Below are 26563 nucleotides of genomic sequence, written 5' to 3'. Positions count from 1 at the left end.
ATGACTTCTATTAGACATCATGACCTCTACTTCTTTCAGCTTCCTGAGTTAACCTTTGAATATAAGCCATCCATACCCAACTGACTTACCTTCTGCTTCTAAAGGTGTTCATAAAATCATTGCATCATACATAAGAGGAGTATTTGAATATGCTGCTAGTATATTACACATGCCATCTCTACACTGTATTATCAAATGAACTGTTCAACTTGTTCATCCATCCATCACCATTATCCTGTCCAAGAGTATACATCATACCTTGCTCTTGTAGCCTCACATGCTGTAGAGTAATAGAATGCTAAGCGAAAATACAAGGATCAACATCAGAGATAGATACATCATCAGATATTTAGAATCTGAAAACTTTCATATTGCATGCAGTTAACACACAGTATTGTGTTAATAGATGGAAATACATCATGTCAGATTCTTTTTAGAATAATTGTTCAGCAGTCTTATGAAGTGCTGTTCTATCAATCCAATCTCAACAGTAATGATGGATAAGTTTTTCAAAAAAATAAACAGTAGGAGGGGAGAGTGGGTGTGCATTATTGCCATCACTAATCTTTGGGCTAAAAGTTTTTTTTTTTTCTCCAGATATTTCTTAAATCTTATTGATGACCAGTTATCATGTTTCTACAGAACCACAGCAGTAAGAAAATGACTGTATTATCAAATGAACTGTTCAACTTGTTCATCCATCCATCACCATTATCCTGTCCAAGAGTATACATCATACCTTGCTCTTGTAGCCTCACATGCTGTAGAGTAATAGAATGCTAAGCGAAAATACAAGGATCAACATCAGAGATAGATACATCATCAGATATTTAGAATCTGAAAACTTTCATATTGCATGCAGTTAACACACAGTATTGTGTTAATAGATGGAAATACATCATGTCAGATTCTTTTTAGAATAATTGTTCAGCAGTCTTATGAAGTGCTGTTCTATCAATCCAATCTCAACAGTAATGATGGATAAGTTTTTCAAAAAAATAAACAGTAGGAGGGGAGAGTGGGTGTGCATTATTGCCATCACTAATCTTTGGGCTAAAAGTTTTTTTTTTTTCTCCAGATATTTCTTAAATCTTATTGATGACCAGTTATCATGTTTCTACAGAACCACAGCAGTAAGAAAATGACTCTACAAAAATGCAGTGTGCATCAGTTTATCTACTAAACTCAGAATCATTTAAAGAAATGATAGTGACACGTATCTGAAATATTGCTTGCTAAGTGGAACATTCGAAACTAGTGTATCAAATCAATCGTCATTACTTTTTGGTGCTAATGGAAATGCATATATAATGATAATTACTAAACATTATATTTGTCACCTAAGTATCATGATGTTTCAAATGAATCTTTCTAGTTCTACAGATGAAATAATTTTAATAATGGACTTTGGAGTTAGACCCTTTTACTAGACTTTTCATCATTATTATACTATTTTTTAATTTAAGATATATATTGTATTGCTGAGCAGTAGTTCTTTTTACTGGTTATTCATAATTGATTTTTTTTTTAATGTGAATTATTGTAAAATTTTTTTATGCCTTTCACTGAAATCGTTGCTATATGCTGTGTCCCACATGTAGAATCAAAAGAAACCTAAACAATATCTCGTGTTGCTGAACTCTACTGGGAAATCTAAAAGTCTGTCACTTGTGAGTTTGTTTTTTGTTTTTTTCATGCAACCAATATTTCCCTGCAAGGTAGACATTAGCTAGCTCAAGAGAGTCCAAAGAATTTAATTTTGCTGACACCGTGTACCTGTAAATGAAACTGCACCATTAGTAAATTTTGGCATAATATGGTGGTGGTGAAGTGCACATACCAATAGTTAGTTTTTAATATAGTAGGCAACTTTCCCAAGATGGAGAATTAGTGATAGGTTTCCTGACACCAGCAGTCTGTATGTCGAAAATGGCTGAATCTTCTCCCATCTTTACTACAAGATGAAGCTTCCTTGCCCAATTTCTTGGGTGTTTAACTTTAAACATTTGGTGGATTCTGTTCATATTTGTGCTGAATGTTTCATCTTACCATAGTATACAAGTCCACAAGAACAGAGTAAGGTTTAAACCTGACCCTGGACTCCCTGTTCCTCAAATGATAAATATGATGATTGAATAGGTGACAGTTTAATAACTGGTTTGTAGATGAAATGTTGGTTGGCCTTGCCTAAGTTGGAGTTTTTATACTGGTTTGATTGTTTTTTGAAATGAAATCATTTGGTATTCATCATTGTTTATATATATTATCATTTTGATTATGTCAGACTTTTGTCTCTTGTGATATTTTTAGGGGCTATAGATGTATTGTCTCATATGACTTGGGTTCTAATAGACAGTAAAGAGTAAGACCCATCTCCATGTCTTACCCTAGTGTCTTTTAAAAAAAAAAAAAGAAATAGTCACATTAAGATCGTCAACCTCATCCTTCTAGGAATTTTAGGTTCCTTAATTCATGCTCCTGAAACATAGTAGATTGGTGCTGTATATTGGCAGGGACATGAACAAAGGAATCAGTGTTCATTTTGAAGTGCTGAAGAGTGCAGTCTTTGGGAATGCTGGTCCAGAGAATATATGTAGGTGAAATGGGAGAGTGGGTTCATTGGGTTACTAGTTGAATTGTAATTGGATGTTTAGCAGCTATTCCTCTGTTATTGTAAATTTAGCAGAAAGTGGGAAGGGAGAGGGGGAAGTCGATGGATGGTAGTCTGCTGAACAGTGCCGATGGAAGTATCTGCAGAACAGGCCACATTATAGAAGTTGTAGTGAGAAAGAGATTGTCAATTAGCCACACTGCTCTTTTTGATTCTATTAAGAATTTTTAGAAAGCTGTTCGGTTCTCACCATCCTAAAAGTGGGAGCAGTATTCTAAAGTTGGGATAATTTGGGATTGGTACATAGTTTGTAATTCTTCTTCTTCTTTGGCACTACAGCCCCATGTAGGGCCTTGGCCTCCCATTTCTGGGTTTCATAACTCACTACGAGGTGGGGTCATTACCCCCAATGCTCAACCATGTGTAATTGTCTGTGAAGCATCGTGTTCTTAAGACCGGTTTGCCTGCTTTGTGGGAGGAAAAACCCTGCAGTCCACGCCAAAACCGGCTAACTTGGCTATGTCTGAGAAAGATCCTTAGTTCCTCACGTCAGCAACCAGAATGGAATGCAGGACACCCCTTTCTCAGGCATATGGTTTCAAAGGGCATATCCACTCGGCTAACCGTGCAGACTTAATAGTTTGTAATTGGGCAGGTGAAAAGTAATGTCTAGAGTAAAACAGGATGCAGGTGCTGTAGAAAAGATTTTCTTGGCGCAGTGTTTGTACCAGGAAAGGTTAAGTGTCAGTCAGAAAAGAGGGATCTGGTTTTGAATCCTGACCTGAGTGTTATTTAAAAAAAAAGTGAAAGAGGTAGTAGTTTTTTTTTTTTTTTCAATAAAAACACAAAACTGTTTTAGTAGAACTGAAAGGGACTGTCATTATCACACCATTGAAGAATCGTATAAAGACCGGTGTTTAGGGTGCTGGTTGTAGATCTTTAAGCTTGGGTTGTTTGAGGTCAGTGTATTTGAGAAAGATTGTGGGCGATAACAGATCCTTGATGAAAGGCTGCATTAGTAGAGAAATCTGAACTGAGAATGCCGTAACATTACAGACTGAATTATCCAAATTAAAACTATTGATTTGCAAAGGATAGAAGTCCATCCTGGAGATAGTAATTTACTGAGTGGTCCTCTAGACCATACTTTATCAAAGGCCTTGGAAAGGTAAAGCACAAACAGCAGTTTTCTCCATACATTTCATGACACCTATACATAAGTGAATGATGTATGTGAGAAGATCTGCTGTGGATTTTTGAGGGGCAAAATCCGTAATGGTTGACACTGAACACCTGGCATTTCTCCATGGGATCAAGTTGATTGGTGATGATAATGCCTTTTTCCATTACTTTAGAGAATGCACAGGTGAGATAAGTAGGTTGGTACTTTTTGGTTGATATTTGTTTTTTGGAATGGGTGCAGAGGACATCTCAGTGATACTACGGGCCCTTCTCATTCTTTTTCTTCTATTCTAATGTATACTAATGCGAGGAGTATTAGGAACAAGAAGGAAGAATTTTTGGCCTTGATTGACTCTTCCTGGCCACAGGTTATTTGGCATTAGTGAAACATGGCTGACGGAAGATGATATAGTTAGTGGGATATAATGTGTACGTTATAGTGTGTTTACGAGGGACAGAGAGAATAAAATGGGGGAAGGAGTGTTATTGATGATAGCTGATGAACTGCAGCCAAGGAGAATTGAAGTTGTATTGCAGGATAGTGAAAAGAGCTCATTTGAGGCTATTTGGTGTGAGATTGAGACTGTCAGAACAAAATATACAGTTGGGTGCTGCTATAGACCAGGTGATGGAATAGATGGTGGAGATAGTATGCATAAACAAATTGATGAAATGAGTAGAAGGAGGGTAATTATTATGGGGGATTTCAACTATGGTAACATTGATTGGAAGGAGGAGAGGACACATGTGAGGAAGGAAATGGATTTTATTCAATTATTAAGGGATAACTATCTGAGACAGCATGTAATTGAAAATACTAAGGGTTTGAGAGTGCTTGACCTGGTAATAGCATCTGAAAATTTGACTGTAATGAATATGACCATGTTGCCACCTATTGGTGAGAGTGATCATAAGGTCTTGACCTGGGAGGTGGCTAAAGGTGTGGAATTTTCGATTAAGACAGGGTATATGTGGAATTACTGTGCTGGCAAGTATGACAAGCTTAGGAGATTGCTTGGATCAGTGCCATGGCATGTAAAACTGCAAGGACTGGATGTCAATAGAGCATGGGAAGTGGTCAAGGAGCATTTACAGGAGGTTATGGCTGATTGTATATCTAGGATCCGAATAGTAAATCAAGTTGGGGTTAAATGGATGAATAACACCATTAAGCTTGAACTGCAAATAAAGAAACAACTGTGGAGGGAATTTAAAGAGAAAGGTGACCTGCAGGCACACGAACGGTATCAAGCGCAAGCCAGAAGGGTAACGAGTGTGGTAAGAAAAGCAACAGCGGATTTCGAAAAGAAACTAGCTATGCAAGCTAAAGAGAATCCCAAACAGTTCCTTCAATATGCTTCAAGCAAAAAAAAAAAAAAAACTGTACACGGCAGAATGATTTTAAGGAATGACAGTGGTAAGGAGGTCACTGAATCAATCGATATAGTGGAATTACTGAGCGAGCACTTTGCAAGAGTATATCATCCAGGTAGTGACATTGAAAAAATGAAGGAACCATTAGTTTATGTGGGAAATGTGATGAATAAAGTGGAGGTGAATAGTCTATTACAGAGCCTTAATGTGAATACATCTGTGGGATTGGATGGTATACTGGCACGGGTCTTATGTGAAGCGGCTAAAAAATTATCAATGCCCTTGACTATGTTGTTTAATCTGAGTCTCGGATCTGGTTTAGTCCTGAAGGTGTGGAAAGAGGGGAAAATAGTTCCACTGCATAAAGGAGGATCCAAGACTACTGTTGCAAATTACCAACCAATCAGCATATCAGGCGTTGTTGTCAAGGTCTTGGAGAAAGTAGTCAAGGGAAAAAATACAGGAATGGATTGATGAAAATGAGATACTGTATGGGGGACAGCATGGCTTTGTGAAGGGTAGATCATGCCTCAGTAACTTGCTCAAGTTTTATAACACAGTGACGGCTGAATTGGATAAGGGTAATGGGTTTACAGTGATACTGCTGGACCTGGCTAAGGCATTACAGGATACCACATGGCATTCTAATCCGTAAACTACAACATATGGGAATGGATATAGGGTTGGTGAGATGGATAGGTGGGTGGTTGATGGAGAGATATCAGAGAGTAGTTTATTCAGGAGTAGAGTCCAAAAGACGGCCTGTGACTAGTGGTGTGCTGTTCTTGGACCACTGCTGTTTAATTTGTTCATTAACGATATAGGGAAGGATCTAAGAAGAACAGTTTATTTGTTCGCTGATGATGCAAAGTTGGGTAGGGCAATAGTGAATGCAGAAGATGTCAAAGTCTTGCAAAGTCTTCCAGAACTCCACTCTATCTTGCTTAGATAGAGTGGAGTTCTGTCCTTAGGAGAATGGATGTCATTTTAATGTGACAAAATGTAAGGTTATGCATTTTGGGGTGAAAAGATTAGCAGCAGTATACCACATTGGTGGAACTGTACTCCAGGAAATTGATGAGGCCAGGGACTTGGGAGTGTTGGTGGATAGGGAGATGAAGGTTAGTGGACACATTGCAAAAGTGGCTAAATCAGCTCATCAAATCACTTGGTTGCTGAAAAATATTTTGACGAGCAGAGACAAGCAAGTTATTGTTCCTCAATTGTTCCGCAAGTTACTGTACTGAGCCTTGATAAGACCTCATCTCGACTACTGTGCGCAGATTTGGTCACCTAGGTTTCTTCTTGATGGGGAGGAGGTGGAGAGGATCCAGAGTCTAGTGGCCAAGATGATAGCAGGTCTATGGAATGAACCTTATGAGAACAGGTTGAAGATTTGTGGGTTGCAGAAATTAGTTGATAGGCGAAAAAGGGGTGATATGATTGAGACATTTGAATTACTGAAGGGTTTCTATAGGATTAATTCAGAGGATAATTTTGAGAACAGGACTGGTGGTGAGAGAACTAGGGGACACCTATGGAAGCTGGGCAAGAGTGTAGTTAGCAAGGGTGTTAGAGCTGGGTTCTTTACTCTTAGAGTGGTAAACGAGTGGAGTAAGCTTCCAGAGTCTGTTGTGGGTACTATGACGGTGAGTGAGTTCAAGGCAAGGTATGATAGATACTGTGAGAATGTCGTATAGTTGTGTGGACATGATGTTTAGGGTCTCCTTCAATGAGTCTAAGGATTCCCTGGAGTTGCCCGTAATAATAATACTAATAATAAATTCTTTGCTCTACTTCTTCTCCTGAGTCTTTGGTATTATCATCTTCCAGACCACCATCCGTATGATCCAATGCCTTGCTGCTGTGTGGTGTGACCTGTGGACACATAATCCCATAATATGCTTTAAACTTTTCTAGTGGCATAATATCGGCAAGGAACCTCTTTGATATTCCCTATAAGAAGATATGCATGGAACTTGAGGAGTGACAATCGTAGAAATCTTATACATAGGGATTGGCACTTGGTACCCACAGGAACATCATCCTTACCTTCACTACCCTAAAACCACCAACATTGTAATTAAAGCAGGGTATCTCACCTGTCCAGTAAGGCTCTATATCCTAAACCCTTTATGCTACTTTAAATGACAAAAACATGCTCTGCCATCTGTGCTTGACATGGCAGTATGATCATGAGAATAAAGACTAAGAACAAAACACTAAGATGCTTAACAGTGAGGGGGACCATGTAGCATACTTCTGAGCCTTCTGAAGCTGGAAGAATGAAAAGGAGATCAAAAATGAAAGCAGAGCAATGCATCACCTACCAGAAGGCACAGAAGCAATATACCACAACAGTAGCAACAACTGCTAGTCGTCTTGTACAGAGAAGATAACTGTAAAGAAAATGTCATGGATGTTGACATGTATGCCAATTCCTCCTCCCCACAACCACTACATCCCTGAAAGGTATGGCTTGTTCACTATCTCCTTAGAGCAAATCAAAGAGAAAAATTGATATGAACTTACTCCTTATGACATTCCAAAAATGGTCCCATTATATGAAGATCCTTTTATTAAAAAAAACAATGGAACCTGTCTTTAGATCCTTTAATGGATAGCCCATTAACAGATAGTGTAGATATCTCAGCTCCCCTAGAGGGAATTCAATTTAATAACATCTTGGATATTTTTTTTGGGGTAGAAGATATGATAGCCACTGGCCATCCACAATTCTCCAAAAAGAAAAAAAATCCAAGGCCAAAGAAAATAAATCTCTCAACATAGGAAGCCAGGTGATACCACCAAAAAAAAATTAAATAATGAAATCATTTCTACAACTGAATTGTTGTTTATTTTAAACAAATATTGACAAAATCGAGGCTCTCTTATACAAGTATAAACCAGTATGCTTCTGCCTGCAGGAAACATACCTAAAGCCCCGTGACAATCTAATATACTGGGATGCCTACAGAGGAGTTACCATCCTAATGGACAACCATGCTCCCTTCCACCAAGACCACATAATACTGACATAGAAGCAGCTGCCAACCAACTGTCAGTCAGAACTCTTATAACTGTATGCTGCATCTACTTTCCTCCTGCAAATGATATCTCTCCAGATGACTTTGATGATGATATAGTGCAATTACCACTCCTCTGACTTTTAATGGGGAATTTAAACAGACATGACTCTCTTTGGGATAGTGCCTTAATAAACAACTGATCACACTCCCTCTTCCTTCATACTGAGAGCAGGGTTTTTTCATCCCACAAAGCAGGCAAACCAGTCATTAGAACACATGCAATTAATACATGATACACTGGTATTATGTGTATTAATTGCATAGCCTGATTTGCTTTGGCTGTAAATCTAAATAATCCAAACCAAAACCCTCTTCCCACTGTTCAAGTGGGAACTAAAGACAACTTATTTAGGAGTGATCATTTCCCTGTGATATCAATCTTTTTATCTGTACTACATCACAGCTATTATTATTGAAAATTGAGCAAGCTAACTAGCCCACATTTTCTGCTCTTGAAATTCAATTCAGTTCTTATCGGTGATGCAATGAACCACATTGCATCACCAATAAGTGTGCAATGAACCACTTGACAGAGTATATTATACAAGCTGTAACAACTGCAGTTCCAAAACTTCTAGTCAGTTTCCACGTTTCTTTCTCTAAGCTATGATGGAATAATGATTGCATAGCAGCCAAGGAGCTCAGAAAAAAAGTATGTAGTATCTTCCACAGCTATCCCAGAACAACAAACCTTATTGCTTCCAAATTGGCTCAAGCCAGAGCAATACACATCCATCGTCAGAGCCAGAAGGAATCCTGGTGCATTGCACATCTTCTGTAACAAAATCAAGATGATTCATAGATAACCACCCACCACTTCCTATCCTTGAACATAATTGATGCACAGTTGCTGATATACTCAGAGAGATCTTTGCTAGAACATCAACAGTACCTTCTTATCCCTGCAAGTTTCTTTTGCCCAAAAATGCAAAGCAAAAAAACAACGAATTCTGTTTCCTTCAAACGGTACTGAAGAACACACAACAGGCCATTCATGAAAGAAGAAATGAAAACTTTACTTAAATGTTATCCAACTGCTGTTGGACCAGATAACATCTATTTTGAGATCATAAAATATCTGTTACCATCAGTCATGAATCAACAGTTGCATCTTTTCGACAGAATCTTCTGTGGAAACAGTTTTCCAGATATCTAGCAAAAGGCTATTATTCAATTTTACTGACCAGTTGCCTCTCCAAGATTCTGTAAAAAAAATTGGTTAACTCTTGTCTATTATGGTTTCTGGAGAGAAACAATATTTTATTTCCAAACACAATCTGAAAACATCATTCTAAAATTCATCATCTCATCCATTGTAGATGCCTTCCTAAAATGCAAGCACTTTGTATCCTTTTTCTTTGATATGGATAAAACATGACACTGCTTGGAGATCTGGAATATTGAAATACGTACACAAGTTTAGCCTCAATGGGAATCTTCCTCTCTTTTATCAAGAACTTTTTATTCCACCAAATCTGCCAAGCCTGTGTAGATGCCACTCTGTCCCAACCATATACCCAAGGGAAGGGAGTTCCACAAGGTTCAGTTTTAAATGTCACACTTTTTGCGATCAAGGTTAACTAGATAATTTACCATCTCACAGTTCCTCCAGCTGTGAGATGGTAAAATCATCCTTCTGTGTGGATGATTTTACTATCTTCTGTCATTCATGTAATATGAGGTCATTGAACGGCAGCTGCAGCAAGCTGTTGAACATCTTTCAAAATGGGTGCTTGCAAATTGGGTTTAGATTTTCACAGTCCAAAGACAGTTTGAATGCATTTTTGTTGCAGACAGGGTCTTCATCCTGACCCACAACTCAGACTAGGACAAACTTTAATCCCAGTCACACCTGAAGCTAAGTTCTTTCAGCTCATATTTGACAAGAAACTCGCATAGCCTCTACAAACTTAGCTACTGTCCTTCCAAGCAAGACCAGTCCCTGGAAGATAGCACACAGCAACTTTCCAGTGAAGTGGATAAAATACAGTAAATTTTAGACCGACAGCTCAACTTGCTCTAAGCATGGACAGCTCAAAACAGTTAATCGCGTCTTTTATTACTGCTAATAAGATGTATTTAGTTTCATATTAGTATGGCTCTACATGTTCCCATGTTGATAGTAGAGAAAGTTGTATTTCTACAGTTTCCTCGGTAAATCACTAGCAAAAATCAAAATCATCATTTTTCTAATTACAGAATTACCATTTATGAAGAATCTGGAAATAGAATGCACAAAACCCAACTAGCAAGTTATACTCTATGATAATTGATGCTTTCTATAGCTCTATCTCAAAATTCCTGCCTTTAGAACAGCCCATTTTGGAGAACTCTCTAAGTATTGGTGCATGTCAGCAATACTATGCAGTCTAAGAAATGACAGAATTCAAATTTGTCACACTTCCATTTGTTTACCTTTAGTAACTTCAGAACCAGTAAGTAATTCAATGAGTAATGTTTCTAGAGGAGGGAAGTTGTACTAAACTCTGGGCAGAGAAGGCCAACACAAGGCAGATTAACCTTGACAGGGCTCCCACCCAGATATAGACTTCACCTACTCCCTTCCTTCTTTCTTTCAGGTTTTCAGGAGCAGCATGCAGACCATGGCAATTCAGATATCAAGAAGTTGGAATGAACTTGTGCCTGATGCTTTGTAACTGAGGACTCAGTTTAGACCAGGGTCGGCAAACGTTTTACACCATTGACCCCTTCATGGCATTCTTTATCCCTCATTGACCCCATTATGTTAATTAAATAAATGTTTTTAATAATAAATTTCTCAATTTAAAAATAATAATTCCTTCACCCTTTTACTTCATTACTACTTCTCAATAAAAAAAATTTAAAGAAAATACTTAAAGAACATTAAAAATTTAAACCCTCTTTTGACTCGTAGACATTTATCGACCTCTTGGATAGCCACACTAACCCCAGGGATTGATATCAACCACTTTGCCTGCCCCTGGTTTAGACCTATGATGTTCTTTTGAACAAACTGAATTGCCTGATCTCTGAAGAGAACCAACCAGTTTGAAACAGCTTTCAGACCAGTGAAATCTTTATCAAATGCACTGATAAAAGGTGAATATACCGATGCTGGGATTGTATTCTCATGAGCTCTCTGGTCAAAATTTTGAAACATCTGAAGGTTCTACTCATATTTGGTTTTGAAATAATGTTGTATCTTTAATATCCACTATTTCTATGCTGTTATAAATTTATTTATTGGATAGGAATAGTAGCTTTGGTGTGCTGTGTTTGGTAGGATTCATTATAAATCTGTTGAACGTTTGGTACATTGTAATAGATATCTTACTCTTCTAATAACCAAACATGGTACATTTTAAAATCTATTTCATACCTGTAGTAAATAGATGGTGGTTTTGATGAATATTGTGCTATGCCATCTCAAATGATTCACGAATATTCATGCTACAATGGGATTAAAGCCCATGGCCTGTAGATTGGAAAAGGACTACTGGTCATCATTTGTACTTTCCAAGGAGCAGGTGGTGGGAAAGGTAAAAAAAATCAGTTGCATTCTCAGTAAATGATGCAGTTGAACTAGAAAAAAAAATGCTGGGTAAATATAAAACAAATGAAAGACAGAAAGAGATATTATAATAAATTTAGCTGGTTCAAAGAAGAGGTATTTAAGTTTGTATGTAACAAAGACAGCAATCATTCATGCTTGCAGTGCAGAGAACAGTTTTAAAATTTTGAACTTAGAAATAACAGTAATAGGAATCTGAGATTTGGTTAAAAATAAAACAGTTTAGCACCTGTGATGAGAAATGTGAGAAAAATAGGGCAGCAAACAGAATTATTCAACCATATTAAAATCAGAATGGAACTTACTATTTTACTAGTATTCAAAATTGTGTAAGCACAGTTGGTAAGTACAGTTACTCATTAAAGGAAAAAAAAGCATTTTCCAGCACTGTTTGCAAAAGGCCTAAGGGAAACACAATTTAGTATTGACACAGTTAAAAAATGGAATTTTTTTTCTATGTAATTTTTCCTCCAATTTGAAAGAAATTGAGCAAAAAAAAAATAGTAGATTGGTTTTGAAGAACGCTGTTGATAGGAAACGAAAAATGAATTGTTGCTGTGGATTAACATAAGTTCCGTACATTCTTAGTGTTCAAAATTATATTCATGCATATCACATTGTTGATTGGATATGCTGAGTATGGGGTTACTAACCATTTAATGTGTGCCACATAAGTTTTCATATTTTGTAACTTTAGTAGTATAAATAATAAAAATGGAAATCATTTCTTTCTATTCATATTAATTCCATATGGTGTTTGTTGTTTAGCTTATATTGCTTAAAAATTGAAATAAATGTTTTCTGTTTAGAATACCATAACTCTTCCACATGGAATGGTAAGAGGAGCATTATTAGTGAAAACTGAAAATGGTCAATTTCAAGTAGTAAATGTTGCACCATCAGGATTAGCACCGAATTCTTCCACAACTCCAATTCCTGGCACTGCTACTTACCGTTTACAGTCAGTCCAAGTAAGAGCATTTTATTGTTAGGTTGTGTTTTTTGGTATAAAGCAGAGTTTTAAATATTTTTGTAATAGTGCATTTTGTTGGTAAACGTATAAAATGTACTATGCAGTGAGATAAGAAATTGTTCTTATCTCAACTACATAGGTTTTAATGAAATTTAGTATTAGATATTCATTAAAAGAAGTCTTAGTTTAAAATCAGACCATTTTTAGTGAAAGAATTATACATTGACTGGAAATAAACCAATTATTTATTGGAAGTTTTTTTCACATGGATACACTATAAATTAAAGATGCCAAGAAATTATATTCTTGTTTTCATCCTTTATCGAAGTATAAGCAAACAAAGTTTGTGTATAAAGTCACTTCCTGACTGGGCTACTTGTATATAGAGGCTAATGACTTCACAACAATTGCCTTAGTATCCCATTCTTACAGACATGCATAATGCTATGCATTATAGTAAGGGCCACTATCCAGATCAGTTTTGACCTTTGTTGAGGTCTCATCAGTGGGATGAGACATTATTATGCATTATGGGAAGGGCCACTATCCAGATCACTTTCGACCTTTATTGAAGTCTCATCAGTGGGATGACAGCTCAAATAAGGTCAAAAGTGATCTGGATAGTGGCCCTTCCCATAATACATAGCACTATGCATGTCTGTAAGGATGGGATACTAAGCCAATTGGTCCGAAGCCATTAGCCTCTATATACATGTAGCCCAGTCGCGAAGTTACTTCACACACAAACTTTATTTATTTACACTTCAATGTAGGATGAAACCGAGAATATAATTTTTTGGCATTTTTAATTTAAACCAATTATTTTTAGTATATTTATAAACAGCTCTGGATTTAGTTGATTGCTATGTTACTTGACCTCATATTAGATATCATCATAAAATTCCTGACATGTACCATTAAGGGGTGTACAGGATATGATAGTACTACACGAAAAATTTACATCATTACTGACATCCTACCTACAATTTTCCTCCAAATCAGTCTGTTGCTTGTCAAAACTCCAATATTATCATTATCAGATCTTCTATTTCTATTGTCTAAGGCACAATGTACCGTATCAATCCACCTATATCTTGGTCTTCCTCTGGGTTGTTTTCTTGCCAACCTGGCAGAGAACACTTGTTTTGCTATTCCTTCCTCGTCGATTCTGTTTAAGTGACCATACCACCTGAGATTAGCTCTGCTAACGCATTCCTCGATGCCGACAATGTCAAGTTCTTTCCTAATATCCTCATTTTTTAATATGATATTGCCATTGATGCCATCTTTTCACGCCTCTAATCTTTCTCAGGACTCTCATATCTGCGGTCTCTAGTCTTTAGTCATGTATTTTACTTCTGACCAAGCTCTCAGATCCATAAGTTAAAACTGGTTTGAACACTGTTTTGTATACAGCTAATTTAGTGTTCCGATTAATTTCTCTCTTATTCCATATAATTTTATTCAATTGACTTCCCACCATACCAGCTTTGCTGATTCTGTTGTCTATTTCTATATTTAATTTACCATCTTCAGTAAAAATCGTGCCTAAGTAGCTGAAATGTTTTACTTGTTCCACAGGTTCCCCGTTCACAACACAGTTGACATTTTCAACAATTCTACCTATTTTCATTGTCTTTGTCTTTTTAATGCTGACCTTCATACTATATCTGTTACGACAGTTATTCAGTTTAGTCAGGGAATCTTGCAAACGTGTAGCGGATTTATTTAGAAGTATAATCATCCGCATAAAGCAAAGAGCTGACATTAACATCTCCAATTCTGATATCATGTTTAATACCACTTTCCTTCATAATGAGATCCATATAGATAATGAATAACAGAGGGGATAATGTACATCCTTGTCTTACACTAGATTTAACATTAAACCATCTTCCTGTACTTCCTTCAATTCTAACTGCTGACTTGCAACTCAAATAAAGACCAAGTATTGCTTGATATAATGCCCCACTGACACCATATAACTGTAGTGTATTGAATAGCTTCTCTCTTGGCACCTTGACGTATGCCTTTTCCAGATCGACAAAACTTAAATACAGATCTTTGTTATATTCCCATGATTTCTATTTGTTGTAAAGTGAAGATCTGATCCTGACAGCCTCTATTTGGCCTGAAACCAGCTTGTTCTTCACCAAGCTTTTCTTTCACAATTCTTCTGAACCGTTTCTCAAGTATCCTTGCATAGATCTTGCCAGGAACACTCAGTAGGGAAATACCTCTCGAATTCTCACATTCAGTTTTATTTCCCTTTTTATATATCGGTACTATTAGAGCTTTCCTCCAATCATTGGGAATTCGTCCCTCTGTCCAGGCTTTCTGAATTATGCAGTGCAGCCATTGTAAGACTTTTATACCACCATACTTCAGCATTTCTGGTCGAATATCATCTACTCCTGCTGCCTTTCCACATTTCAAGCCTTTGATGGCTTTTTCTACTCAAAGTATGGATATGTATTCCTGTCTGTATGCCTATTGAGTGTATTTAACCACTGTGCTATCACTCCTTGTTTCATTTAATAATTTTTTGAAGTAATTTTTTAAAAAATTACTTCAAAACAGAGCAATTTTTTGCATTTTTCTCGAAATTTTCCCAAAATATTTCTGTATGTCTTACAATCATTTCCTACTCTGCTATTTAGATACCCAACAAGAACAACATAGGCACAAATAAGTCTCACTGTCCAATTCCCCATTCTGATATTTGCCCACATCACTCTACTTGAGACTGCCTGCCATTCAAGAAGATTACCCTCGTATTTTGTGTTGAATACTATGGCTACTTCTTCTTTTCTTTGATTGTCATTTCCTGAATGTAACATTTTGTATTTATTGCTCAAAAAGATCTCACCAGTTTTTGTTTCTTTGGTTTCTGTCACCCCTATTATGTCGATCTGGTACTTATCTAATACCTCAGCTAGCTCCATTTCTTTGCCATTCAATATTCTAATGTTGACAGTACTGATCTTTAACTCTCGTGATGTTGAGTTGGGGTGTGCTTACAGATTTGTTCCAGTAGCTGACTTTTCACTGTTCGCCCTTGTTCCATGGCGAAAACAACGAGGGCCTTGTTTAACCGGGCAACGCCCCAGCCGGCATGAAATTCTGTCATGTTGTACCATCATTTTGTATATTGGTTTAAGCCAATAAGAATACAATTTGGTCGGCTAAATCCCAAATTGCCAGCCCATCCTCGTTTGTTCAGTATCCAGGTAGAAACCAACATGGTGCACCACGAGAGGGTGAGGATTGGACATTAGGTCAGAAGCCCTGGTCGGTTTTCCGCATTACTTTTAAAGCCTATGTGGAGGTGTCCTCTCAGTTATACAGCTTTGACCCTTAAGCACCCCAATACTAGATATATATTTACAGTAAAACTTCCTTATACGAATGCCTCCAATTACAAACTTTTCCATTGAAAAATAATTGTCGCGATTGGCAAACATTGTTTGTGAAAGCACCGCTTATTTGAGTCGGCATTATCTCTGCAGTTGTTGATCGGTTTGCGTCAGTGCATTTGGTTCTATTCAAGTGCTGTGAATTCACTCTTTAAAAAGAAAATTACGATACATTAGCATGTATCGTAATTTTCATAGATATATTCTCTAATTCAAAGTGTGTTTTTTTTTCCCACTTGTGTTGGGGTGTTTATTTAATATTTACTTAATATGGCTCCTAAGATGTGCAGTGATGAAATTAAACAGAAAAAGAGAGCACCCAGAACTTTTAGATAATTGGGAAAATGGAACTCGTATTTCTGAACTTTCTAAAGATAATAACATGGCAAAATCAACAATCTGTACTATTATTAGTACAGATTGTAGTTAGTAGTTGGAAGGGGGCCAATCGTTCGATGCTGTCGGCACACTCTCCCTCGATGAGTCTTTGGACTCCCTGGAGGTGTCAAAATAATAATAAATAATAAATAATAATAATAATAATAAATTAAAAATGGAGATGTGATTGAAAAGACTGATGTGGCAAAAGGAGTGATCAAGGCCCACCTTTCCTAATTGGGTTGTGGGAGCAACAGCTGCAAGAGGAACTTCCAATGGTCACAATCCTGTGCCACCAAGCTCAGGTGTTCTGGTGGGATTCCCAAATGTGTCCAGCCAAGGTTTTGGATATAATCTATCCAGTGAGTCCTTGGCCTTCCATGTGGCCTCCCACATTCTGGCTTAGCAAAGAGAGCCTGCTGAGGGAGCCTCTCTTGTGGCATTCTGACCAGGTGCCCATACCAACGTAACTGTGATCTCTCAACACGGAGACGCAGCGGTTGAGTATTGAGGGTTCTCGAATTGCAGAGCTTCTGACTCTGTCGAGTCTTGTCAGCCCCGCAACCCCTAGAAGGAACCTCATTTCAGCCGCTTGGATTTGTGTCCGCATTCTTTCGATCATTACCCAACTCTCATGACCATAGCTGAGGATGGGACATAGACTGTATCGAAAACAGCCAGCTTTACCTTCTGGCTTAACTCCCGCTTCAATACTACCGAACGGCCAAGCTCCCGCAATATTGAGCTTGCTAAGCCAATTCGAGTATCTAGCTCTACGTCCCATTTTCCATCATTCGTGAATATGGACCCAAGGTATTTAAACTTCTCCACCTGCCTCATTGGGACTCCACTTACATGTAGAGTGCACTGGGATGGTTGTCTTCAGACCACAAATGTTTCAATTTTGGCCACACTGATCTTCATTCCATCTTCTGCACAAACAGCTACAAACCTATCCAGGGTCCGCTGGAGGTCATCTGTGGAAGAGCTAAGTAGAACTAGATCATCTGCAAAAAGCAGACGTCCAATGCTACATCTTCCAATTCTGGCACACTCACTGCCTCGGCTGTGCCTATCAATCCAGTCCTTAAATATTATGAAAAGGAGGGGTGACAGAACACACTCTTGGCGGAGGCCAACGGAGGCTGCTAAGCTTTGTGCTGTTTACCCTGACACAAAACTCTGGGCATTCATACAGGGACTTGATGACAGCTAATAGTTGGCCATCCACTCCATACTCCTGTACTACTTGGCAAAGCTTATTCCGAGGAGACCGGTCATATGCTTTCTCCAAGTCCACAAAACATGTGTAGACATTCTTGGCATATTCCCAAGATTTCTCAAAGACTTGCCTTAAAGTGAAGATTTGGTCAGTTGTGCTTCTACCAGGAGGAAAGCCACATTGTTCTTCCTGGAACTTTGACTCAACTATGCTCCGTCTTTCCAAGCACCTAGCATACACTTTCCCAAGCAGGCTGAGCAGAGAGATGCCACGATAGTTACTGCAATCCTTCTGGTCTCCCTTCTTGAAGACTGGTATTATTATGCCTGTCTGCCATTGCTTCAGTGCTCGCCCAGATATCCAAGCAGCCTGACACACTCGAGTCAGCCAGAGAACACCGTGTCGATTTAAGGCTTTTAGCATTTCGGGCCGAATTTCATCATCGCCAGCAGCCTTGCCCGATTGTAGTGATTTTATTGCTAAATGGACCTCTTCTGCTGTGAGACTAGCCATTGCCCCGATCTGCACCTCTTGGATGTCCACAACTGCTGGCCCACCCGGGTTTAGAATGCTCTCAAAGTATTCCCTCCATCTGTGGAGGATATCCTTCTTGGTTGTTAAAAGTGCATGATCAGAGGCCTTAATTGTCCTTGCTGTGCACGATTTCCTCCCTTGAAGGCAGAATGGGTTGAAATTATTGGAATTTAAAGCTTTAGGCAACCAGAACATCTTCTCTCTGACAGGGAAGGAGTTGGAATTGGTCAAGGAAGCCAAGCGCTACTGGCAAGACTTAGTTGGGCTTTCTTCATCCAAGAGAAGAGGCTCTGGAACTGTCGACCTGGATAAGGGGTGGAATCTCTACTACTCTGGTGTGAGCCTGACAATATCTGCTCAGGTGGGTGTGGGGATACTCACAAGCCCCCAGCTGTCAGATTGTGTCGGACTCACACCAGAGTAGTACAGCTTCCACCCCTTATCCAGGTCAACAGTTCCAGAGCCTCTCCTCTTGGGCAAAGAAAGCCCGACTAAGTCTAGCCAGTAGCACTTGGCTTCCTCGACCAATTCCAACTCCTTCCCTGTCAGAGAGAAGATGTACAGTTGCCTAAAGCCGTAGTCTGGTGCCATTGTCATTGCCATTTCCGTCCTTTTGCAGAACCATTTCTTTATGCTGCCCCTAAACACCTCCCCAAATGGGTAGCAGGCCCATTGATGGAGTTTCCTCTAGCAGAGTGCTGAGGAGTGGTGTCTAAGGGAGACTGTAACATATTTTTCGAACAGCTCCCTCTGCCTAAAACCCGAACACGTCCCTTGGTTACCCGTGCGATGGACGATGCGGTATGAACATTTTTTGATGGCCTGATCATGTTACAATGTTTGATAATGTCCTGTTAGTACAAGACAAAATGACACAGCAAAATAGGAAAGATTCCCCTTGAATACTCTAATAGCATTCGGGAGGAGCAAGAAGAGAAGAAAGAAAGAAGCAAGGAGAGAAGAGGAGGGACCAGTCTACAGATAATATTACAGATGTATATTACATGAAGTAAGGCATGGTCCAGCATCAGGTACCTCGGGTTTGCCACGCCCGTACTCACTAAAGTGAGCCCCTGAGGAACTCTTATGCTGTAGAGGAAATGGAGAAACTTTTGTTAGTGTGGATTAAATAAACGAATGGCAGGTGACAGTATTTTGGAGGCAATTTGTGAAAAAGCTAATCAACTACATAGTGACCTTAAGTGTTTAAACCCCATGATCTAGTGCCAACAGTGACGATTTTAAAGCTAGTAGGGGATGGTTTGAGAGTTTTTAAAAAGAGAACTGGGATTCATAGTGTACTTTGACATGGAGAGGCTGCTAATCAATTTGTGGATGAATTTAAAATTTATGTAGGGATGGAGGGATTTATTCCTCAGCAAGTGTTTAATTGTTATGAGACAGGACTTTTCTAGAAAAAGATGCCTAATGGAACTTATATCACACAAAAAGAGAAAGCACTGGCAGGACACAAACAGATAGAGAAACGGTTAACTCTCTTATTGCGTGGTAATGCTAGTGGTGACTATAAAATTAAACCTTTGTTAGTTTTTTCAACCACCGTTATATTGGGTGTATTACATTCCAAGCTTTTGTCAGTCTGGATTTTGAAATCCCAGAGTATTTTAGCTTTTTCATTCTCAATCACCTTTTGGTCTACTTTATGCTTCCAATAGTCTTTAGATACTTTAAACCCATACTTTTTACATAAGTGCAAGTGAATTATCTTAGCCACATTATCGTGCTTTTCACGGTACTCAGTTTGTGCAATTTGGCTGCACCCACTTATGTGGTCTACCGTTTCTTCCTTCTCTTTGCACAAACTGCATTTACTGTCTAATTGAATTTTTTGTATTTTTGCCTTCATAACATTGGTTTTAATGGCCTGTTCTTGTGCTGCAAAAATTACCACCTCTGTTTCTTTCTTTAGTGCTCCATTTTTCAGCCATTGCCAGGTCAAGTTGTTGTCAGCACTGTCCTCTATGCTGTGAAGGCAGTTTCCATGCAATGCCTTATTTTACCATCTTTTGGTTCTCATTTTTACTTCATTGGTCTTATACTCCAATATATATATATATATATGTATATATGTATATGTATTCATTTCAATATAAATATATACATTATTTTTTTTTTTTAAGATATATTACATTTTCACCCTCCTTGTAATCATAACTATATCAACACATAATAAAAAATGTTACTTATTTAATATTATACCTTTTAAAATGCACTTGTAAATGATAGTCTGTCTTAAACAGCACTTCTTTGTCATTTCTTCAATTTAATCTGTTGAATATCAGTGTCTGTCAGCAAAATTTGTGTGTGTTCATGTGGGTGTGCATAGAGAAAGAGAGAGCTGCATATGTTTTTGGTTTTAATACCTCAGATGTTACCTTCTAAAGAGACTAATGGGAAAGGCATATATTAATCACATAAATTTTTTTCTATATAATATAGAGTGTGTGATGTATCATTTTGTTCATTAGTATAATTAGCAATAAGTGTTTCTTATTTTCATGTATTTTATATCTATCATCATCACCATCAAATTCATAATGTACAGGCTATGATAGTACTATATGAAAAACTTACATCATTACTAACTTCTTATCTACAGTTTTCCTCCAAATCAATCTGTTACCTGTCAAGACTCCAACATTATCAGATCTTATATTTCTATTTTCTAAGGCACTTTTTACTGTATTAATCCACCTATATCTTGGTCTTCCTCTGGATCTTTTTCTTGCCAACCTGGCAGAAAACACCTGTTTTGCTAATCTTTCCTTTCGCATTCTGTTTAAGTGACTATACCACCTGACATTAGCTCTGCTAACACATTCCTGGATGCTAACAATGTTCTTTCCTACTATCCTCATTTTGGATATGATATTGCCATCGATACCATCTGTTCATGCTTCTGATCTTTCTCAGAATTCTCATATCTGCGATCTCTAGTCTTTGGTGAAGTGTTTATTTCTAACTCAGCTCTCAGATGAATAAGTTAAAATTGGTTTGAACTCTGTCTTGTATACAGCTAATTTAGTGTTTTGACTAATTTCTCTCTTATTCCGTGTAAATTTATTCAGTTTACGTCCAATCATATGGACTTTGTTGATTATGTTGTTTATTTCCATACATTTAATTTACCATTTTCACTAAAAATCGTGCCTAAGTAGCTGAAATGTTTTACTTGTTCTATAGGTTCTCCATTCTCAATGCACTTGATACTTTGAATGCTTGTTATTGTTGATCTTCATACCATATCTGTTACGACAATTATTCAACTTAGTCAGAGAATCTTTTAGACTTGTATTGGATCTATTTAGAAGTATAACATCATCTGCATAAAGTAAAGAGCTGAGATTATTATTTCCAATGTTGATATCTGGTTTAATACCACTTTTCTTCATAATGTGATCCATATAGATAATGAATAACAGAGGGGATAATGTACATCCTTGTCTAACACCAGATTTAACATTAAACCATCGTCCCATATTTCCTTTCAAACTGTTGACTTACAATTCATATAAAGACTAAGGATTGCTTGATATAATGCCCCATTGGCAGGTCTACAAAAACTTAAATACATTCCCACGATTTCTCAACACTTTATTGGAAATTGAAAATCTGATCTCAACAGCCTCTATTTGGCCTGAATTCAGCTTGTTCTTCACCAAGCTTTCCTTTCACAAATCCTTCTCAACCGTTTCTCAAGTATTCTTGCATACCAGGAACACCCAGTAGGGAAATACCTCTGAAATTCTCATATTCAGTTTTATTTCCCTTTTTTGTATATCAGTACTATGAGAGCTCTACTCCAGTCATCTCGAATTCGTCCCTCTGTCCAGGCATTCTGAACTATGCAGTGCAGTGACTGTAAGGTTTTATACCTCCATACTTGAGCATTTCTGGACAAATATCATCTACCCCCTGCTGTTTTTCCACATTTCAAGCTTTTGATGGCTTTTTCTACTTCAAGTATGGATATGTATTCCTGATTGCATGCCTATTGAATGTTTTTTACTACTGTGCCGTCACTGATTGTTTAGTTTAGCAAATTTACAAAGTAATTACTCCATACATCAAGGATATCTTTATCTTTTTCATTTATTGAATGTTCCTGTTATCATCTCTAATTCCTTTGACTCAAAACAAGTGTTCTCTGCCAGATTGGCAGAAAAAAGACCCAGAGGAAGACCAAGATATGGTTGGATTGATACGGTAAAAAGTGCCGTAGAAGATGGATATTTATGAGGGGGCTCAGAAAAGTTCTTGGCCTTGACCATAGACGACAACACTATCAGCAAGTTTTTTTTTCTAAGCTGGTACATCTGTCATAAGCATCTATGTGAAATTGGAAGGCATTCTATTAAGTAGTTTGTTTTATACAGCTGTCTGAAGTAAAAGTGTTGTCTGTATCCCTCGAAATGGATAAAATTGGGTGTCGTATGGTTATAAAATTCTTTGTAAAAGAAAGTTTAACGGCAAAAGAAATTCATTCGAAGTTCATAAAAGTTTATGGACACTCTTTTTCTTCATTTTCTAAAATTAAGAAATGGGCTGCTGAGTTTAAATGTAGCTGTGCCAGCCTTGAAGATGAGCCATGTGAAGGACGTCCAAAAAGTGTAACAACACCAGAAATCATTGATCAAGCATGATATGGTATTGGATGACCAACGAGTCAAAGTGCATGAAATTGCTGATACTATAGGCATTTCAAAAGTACGTGCAGGATATATTTTGCATGAAGAATTGCAAATGAAAAAGCATTGTGTAAGATGGGTGCTGTGCTTGCTCACATCAAATCAAAAATGAACTCGCATGAAACTCTCTGAACAGTGCTTGGTGCATTTTAACAAGAATAAAACTGATTTTGTGTGTCGATTTATTACTGTGGATGAGACTTGGATTCACCATTACACACCAGAATTGAAACAGCAGTCAAAACAGTGGAGAGAAGCCGGTTGTTCAGCGCCAAAGAAAACAAAGTTGATTCCATCAGAAGAAAAGGTCATAGCATTGGTGTTTTGGGATGCTAAAGGCATTTTGTTTATTAATTATCTTGAAAAGGGTAAAAGAATAACTGGGGATTATTATTCTGATCTTTTAACCAGACTAAACGAAAGAATTCGTGAGAAAAGACCTGGTTTGCAGAAGAAAAAAAATCATCTTTCATCAGGACAATGCACCTGCCCATAAAGGTGTTTTGGCAATGGGAAACTTATGGGATCTGCACTATGAATTGTTGGAACATCCTCCCTTTTCCCCAGATTTGGCTGCTCCTCCTGACTTATCTCTTCCCAAAACTAAAACTCTTCCTCGCTGGTCAGCATTTTTCTTCAAATCAAGAGGTGATTGCAGTTATAGAGGGGCATTTTGCGGATTTTACTGAGAAATACAGAGACGGGATAATGGTGCTGGAATAAATGTATTAGTCTTAAGGAAGATTATGTTGAAAAATAAAAATAATTTTGAAATTATAAATTCGTTTTTTCATTGTTAGGCCGAGAACTTTTCAGACCACCCTCATAAAGCATGTCTCTCATTTCGATGATTTTATTTTAATTGCTGTGTAACTTTTATCTCTCTATATTGGTGAAGTGAGTAATGAATTGGGTAGAATATTAGGTGTGGCTTCATTAGTGTTCAAAAATTATGGAAAGTTTGAAAAGTCAGCATAATGTCAATAAAAGCAAAACTTAAAGTCTATAGTAGTCCATTTCTTTCTGTTTTGTGCTATGAAGCTGAGACAGTGGCATGGTTCGAGACTGATAATTGGAGACTTGATGCTTTTGATCACTGATGTTTTACAAGTATTTTGATTTTGGTTTTTAGATGGTTTCTCTTCATTAATGATAATTAGCTATGTCAGAGGAATCGTCAGCCACCTCTTAGCAAACTGTCTTATATAAGAAAAGGCTATGATGGCTCTGCCATGTTGTCAGAATGTAGGACATTTGCTTACTCAGCACGATTATATTGAGTGATCCAGGTGTTAGGAAAAGAGGTAGATCCTGAATGAGATGGACTGACAATATCAAACAAGACCTAAACAGAATTGGCAAACTCTCCAATGTATTCATTGAAGAGGATTCAGAGACAAGTGATCAAGCTGGTGACAGGTCTGTTTAATGTTCTCCCTGAGGATAGATTAAGGGTGTGTGAGTTGCAGAGTTTAGCTGATAGGCAGAAGATAGGAGATATAATATAATAAATTTAGTTTAATCCTTTATCCAAGTGTGAGCAAACAAAGTTTGCACCTGAAAGTATCTTCAGGACTGGGGTAAGGTTACCACCTTACCCCAGTCCTGAAGATACTTTCAGGTGCAAATTTTGTTTGCTCACACTTGGATAAAGGATTAAACTAAGTTTATTATATTCTAACCAAGTGAAGAATAAACTTTCAAGGAGGTATAATAGCAACTTATAAGTTACTAAAGGGATTCTATAAGGTTGATACAAAAGAAAATTTTCAATACATGGAAAGTATGGGGTAACAGTTGGAAATTGCCTAAGAGTGTGGTTAATAAGGGTGTGAGGACTAAGCACTTTACTTGGGGAGTGGTAACTGAGTTTAATGGATTGCCAGAGGGTGTGAGCACTCCAACAGTGAATAGGTTCAAGGATGTGTATAATACATGCTATATTAATGGATAGAGTGAGTCTTTTGACTCCATGGAGTACCCATCATCATAGTTTATTCACAATATGATACAGTGTGAAAGGGGAAAAGGATTGCAAATTATGGTCTTCCGAGTCTCTCTATCTTGAGCTAACTGGCAGATGTCAGATGGAGTTTTACAGTTCAGCCTATTGATGGTTTCACATATGTATTGCAAAAATTGTTTGAATGGTCTGCCTCTACTGCAATTACCATCTTCTGGTTTGTACAGGATGAGGGATTCCAAAAAAGTGTAAGACTTCAGGATGTCTGAGTTGTAGATTTTTGACTATATTGACAAGTGGTTCTTGCTTAGCCAGATTTAGCACAGCAGAGTTAATGACACGATCCATCCAAGGATCAGTCTGAGACATATAGTTCCAAAGGAGTTAATTAGATCTGTAGTTTTTTGGTGCTTATTATCCAGGTTTGAAAACCACAAGAAGATGGATCTATTGGTTGCATGGTATAGTTTTGATTGTGTCTTCAGTGATGATTTCCAGATGGGATGGAGTTTGTTATGGAAGACTAGTGTCAGCTGTTTATGTCTTCTAATATCATTTTCTATAATATATATTATGACCCTTTCAAAAGTTTGTAGGTCTCAGTCATATCACCCCCCCCCCTCCTCTTTCTTCTGTACCCATATAACTAATAACAACAATGTATACTCAGGACAGACATCTGGAGTGTAAAGATATTCGATCTGATCAGACCTTCATGACTGTTGGTTGTTTATCACATTGCTTCCCAAACTGGGGGCCGTTAGTTTTGTTGAGGAAAGGGTGGGGGGCGTGAAATAACGAAAACAAATTTAAAATGTGTTTAAGACCAAATGTGCCATGTCAAATGTGTATGTAAGATGCTAAAAATTGATTTGATTTTTGATTTGATTTTTTGCAATATTCACTGTGTATGTTTTGTATTGAATATAAATACAATAAATATTATAATAATATATGTCCGTATTACGATTTTTTTTTTTTGATGGGGACCATGAAATATTTTAATTTTTCCAAGGGGCCTTTACATCCATAAGTTTGGGAAGCACTGGTTTAGCAAACTTGTATGCATATATTATTAAGTTTCAATTAAGAATTTTGAGGTCTTTTAATGGATTTGTTTAGGAGTACATCATATGCATAAAGTTAAAGAACTAAGTTTGATGTCTCCAATTCCCATATCAAGTTTAATGCCACTTGTTTCATTATACATAAATTTACACACACAATGTATTAAATATACTGTCATGCAATGTACATAATATATTATTATCATTAAGAAAGACCTCCAGGGAGTCAGAACTTATCGAGGGAGGCCACATACTACACATCAGTCATCATACTTGTCATTATCATCGCATTCATGACATGTACCCTCAAGGGGTGTACAGGATATGATAGTACTACATGAAAAATTTACTAACTTACATTACTGACTTCCTATCTATAATTTTCCTCCAAATCGGCCTGTTACATGTCAAGACTCCAACATTATCAGATCTTATGTTTCTATCATCATACCACATCAGGCCACATACTACACATCAGTCATCATACTTGTC

The 26563-nt window shown here is 37.5% G+C and overlaps 1 protein-coding gene across 1 annotated transcript in view; it reads left to right on the top strand.

Annotated features, from left to right (window-relative positions):
* The window catches only part of LOC150103634 (transcription initiation factor TFIID subunit 4B-like), a 397716-nt gene that overhangs the window by 44226 nt on the left and 326927 nt on the right, over positions 1-26563 (top strand). The window contains exon 4 of the mRNA XM_090398501.1: positions 12619-12780. Coding sequence (XP_090254627.1) covers positions 12619-12780 — 162 coding nt within the window. The remainder of the gene's footprint in view (positions 1-12618; positions 12781-26563) is intronic.

Source organism: Typopeltis vanoorti, chromosome 9, assembly GCF_054136105.1.
Source record: "Typopeltis vanoorti isolate ZY-2024b chromosome 9, IOZ_Tvanoo_1.0, whole genome shotgun sequence".
NCBI classification, from domain to species: domain Eukaryota; kingdom Metazoa; phylum Arthropoda; class Arachnida; order Uropygi; family Thelyphonidae; genus Typopeltis; species Typopeltis vanoorti.
The sequence above is the reverse complement of the archived record's forward strand: the minus strand, read 5'-3'. Positions and strand labels throughout refer to the sequence as shown.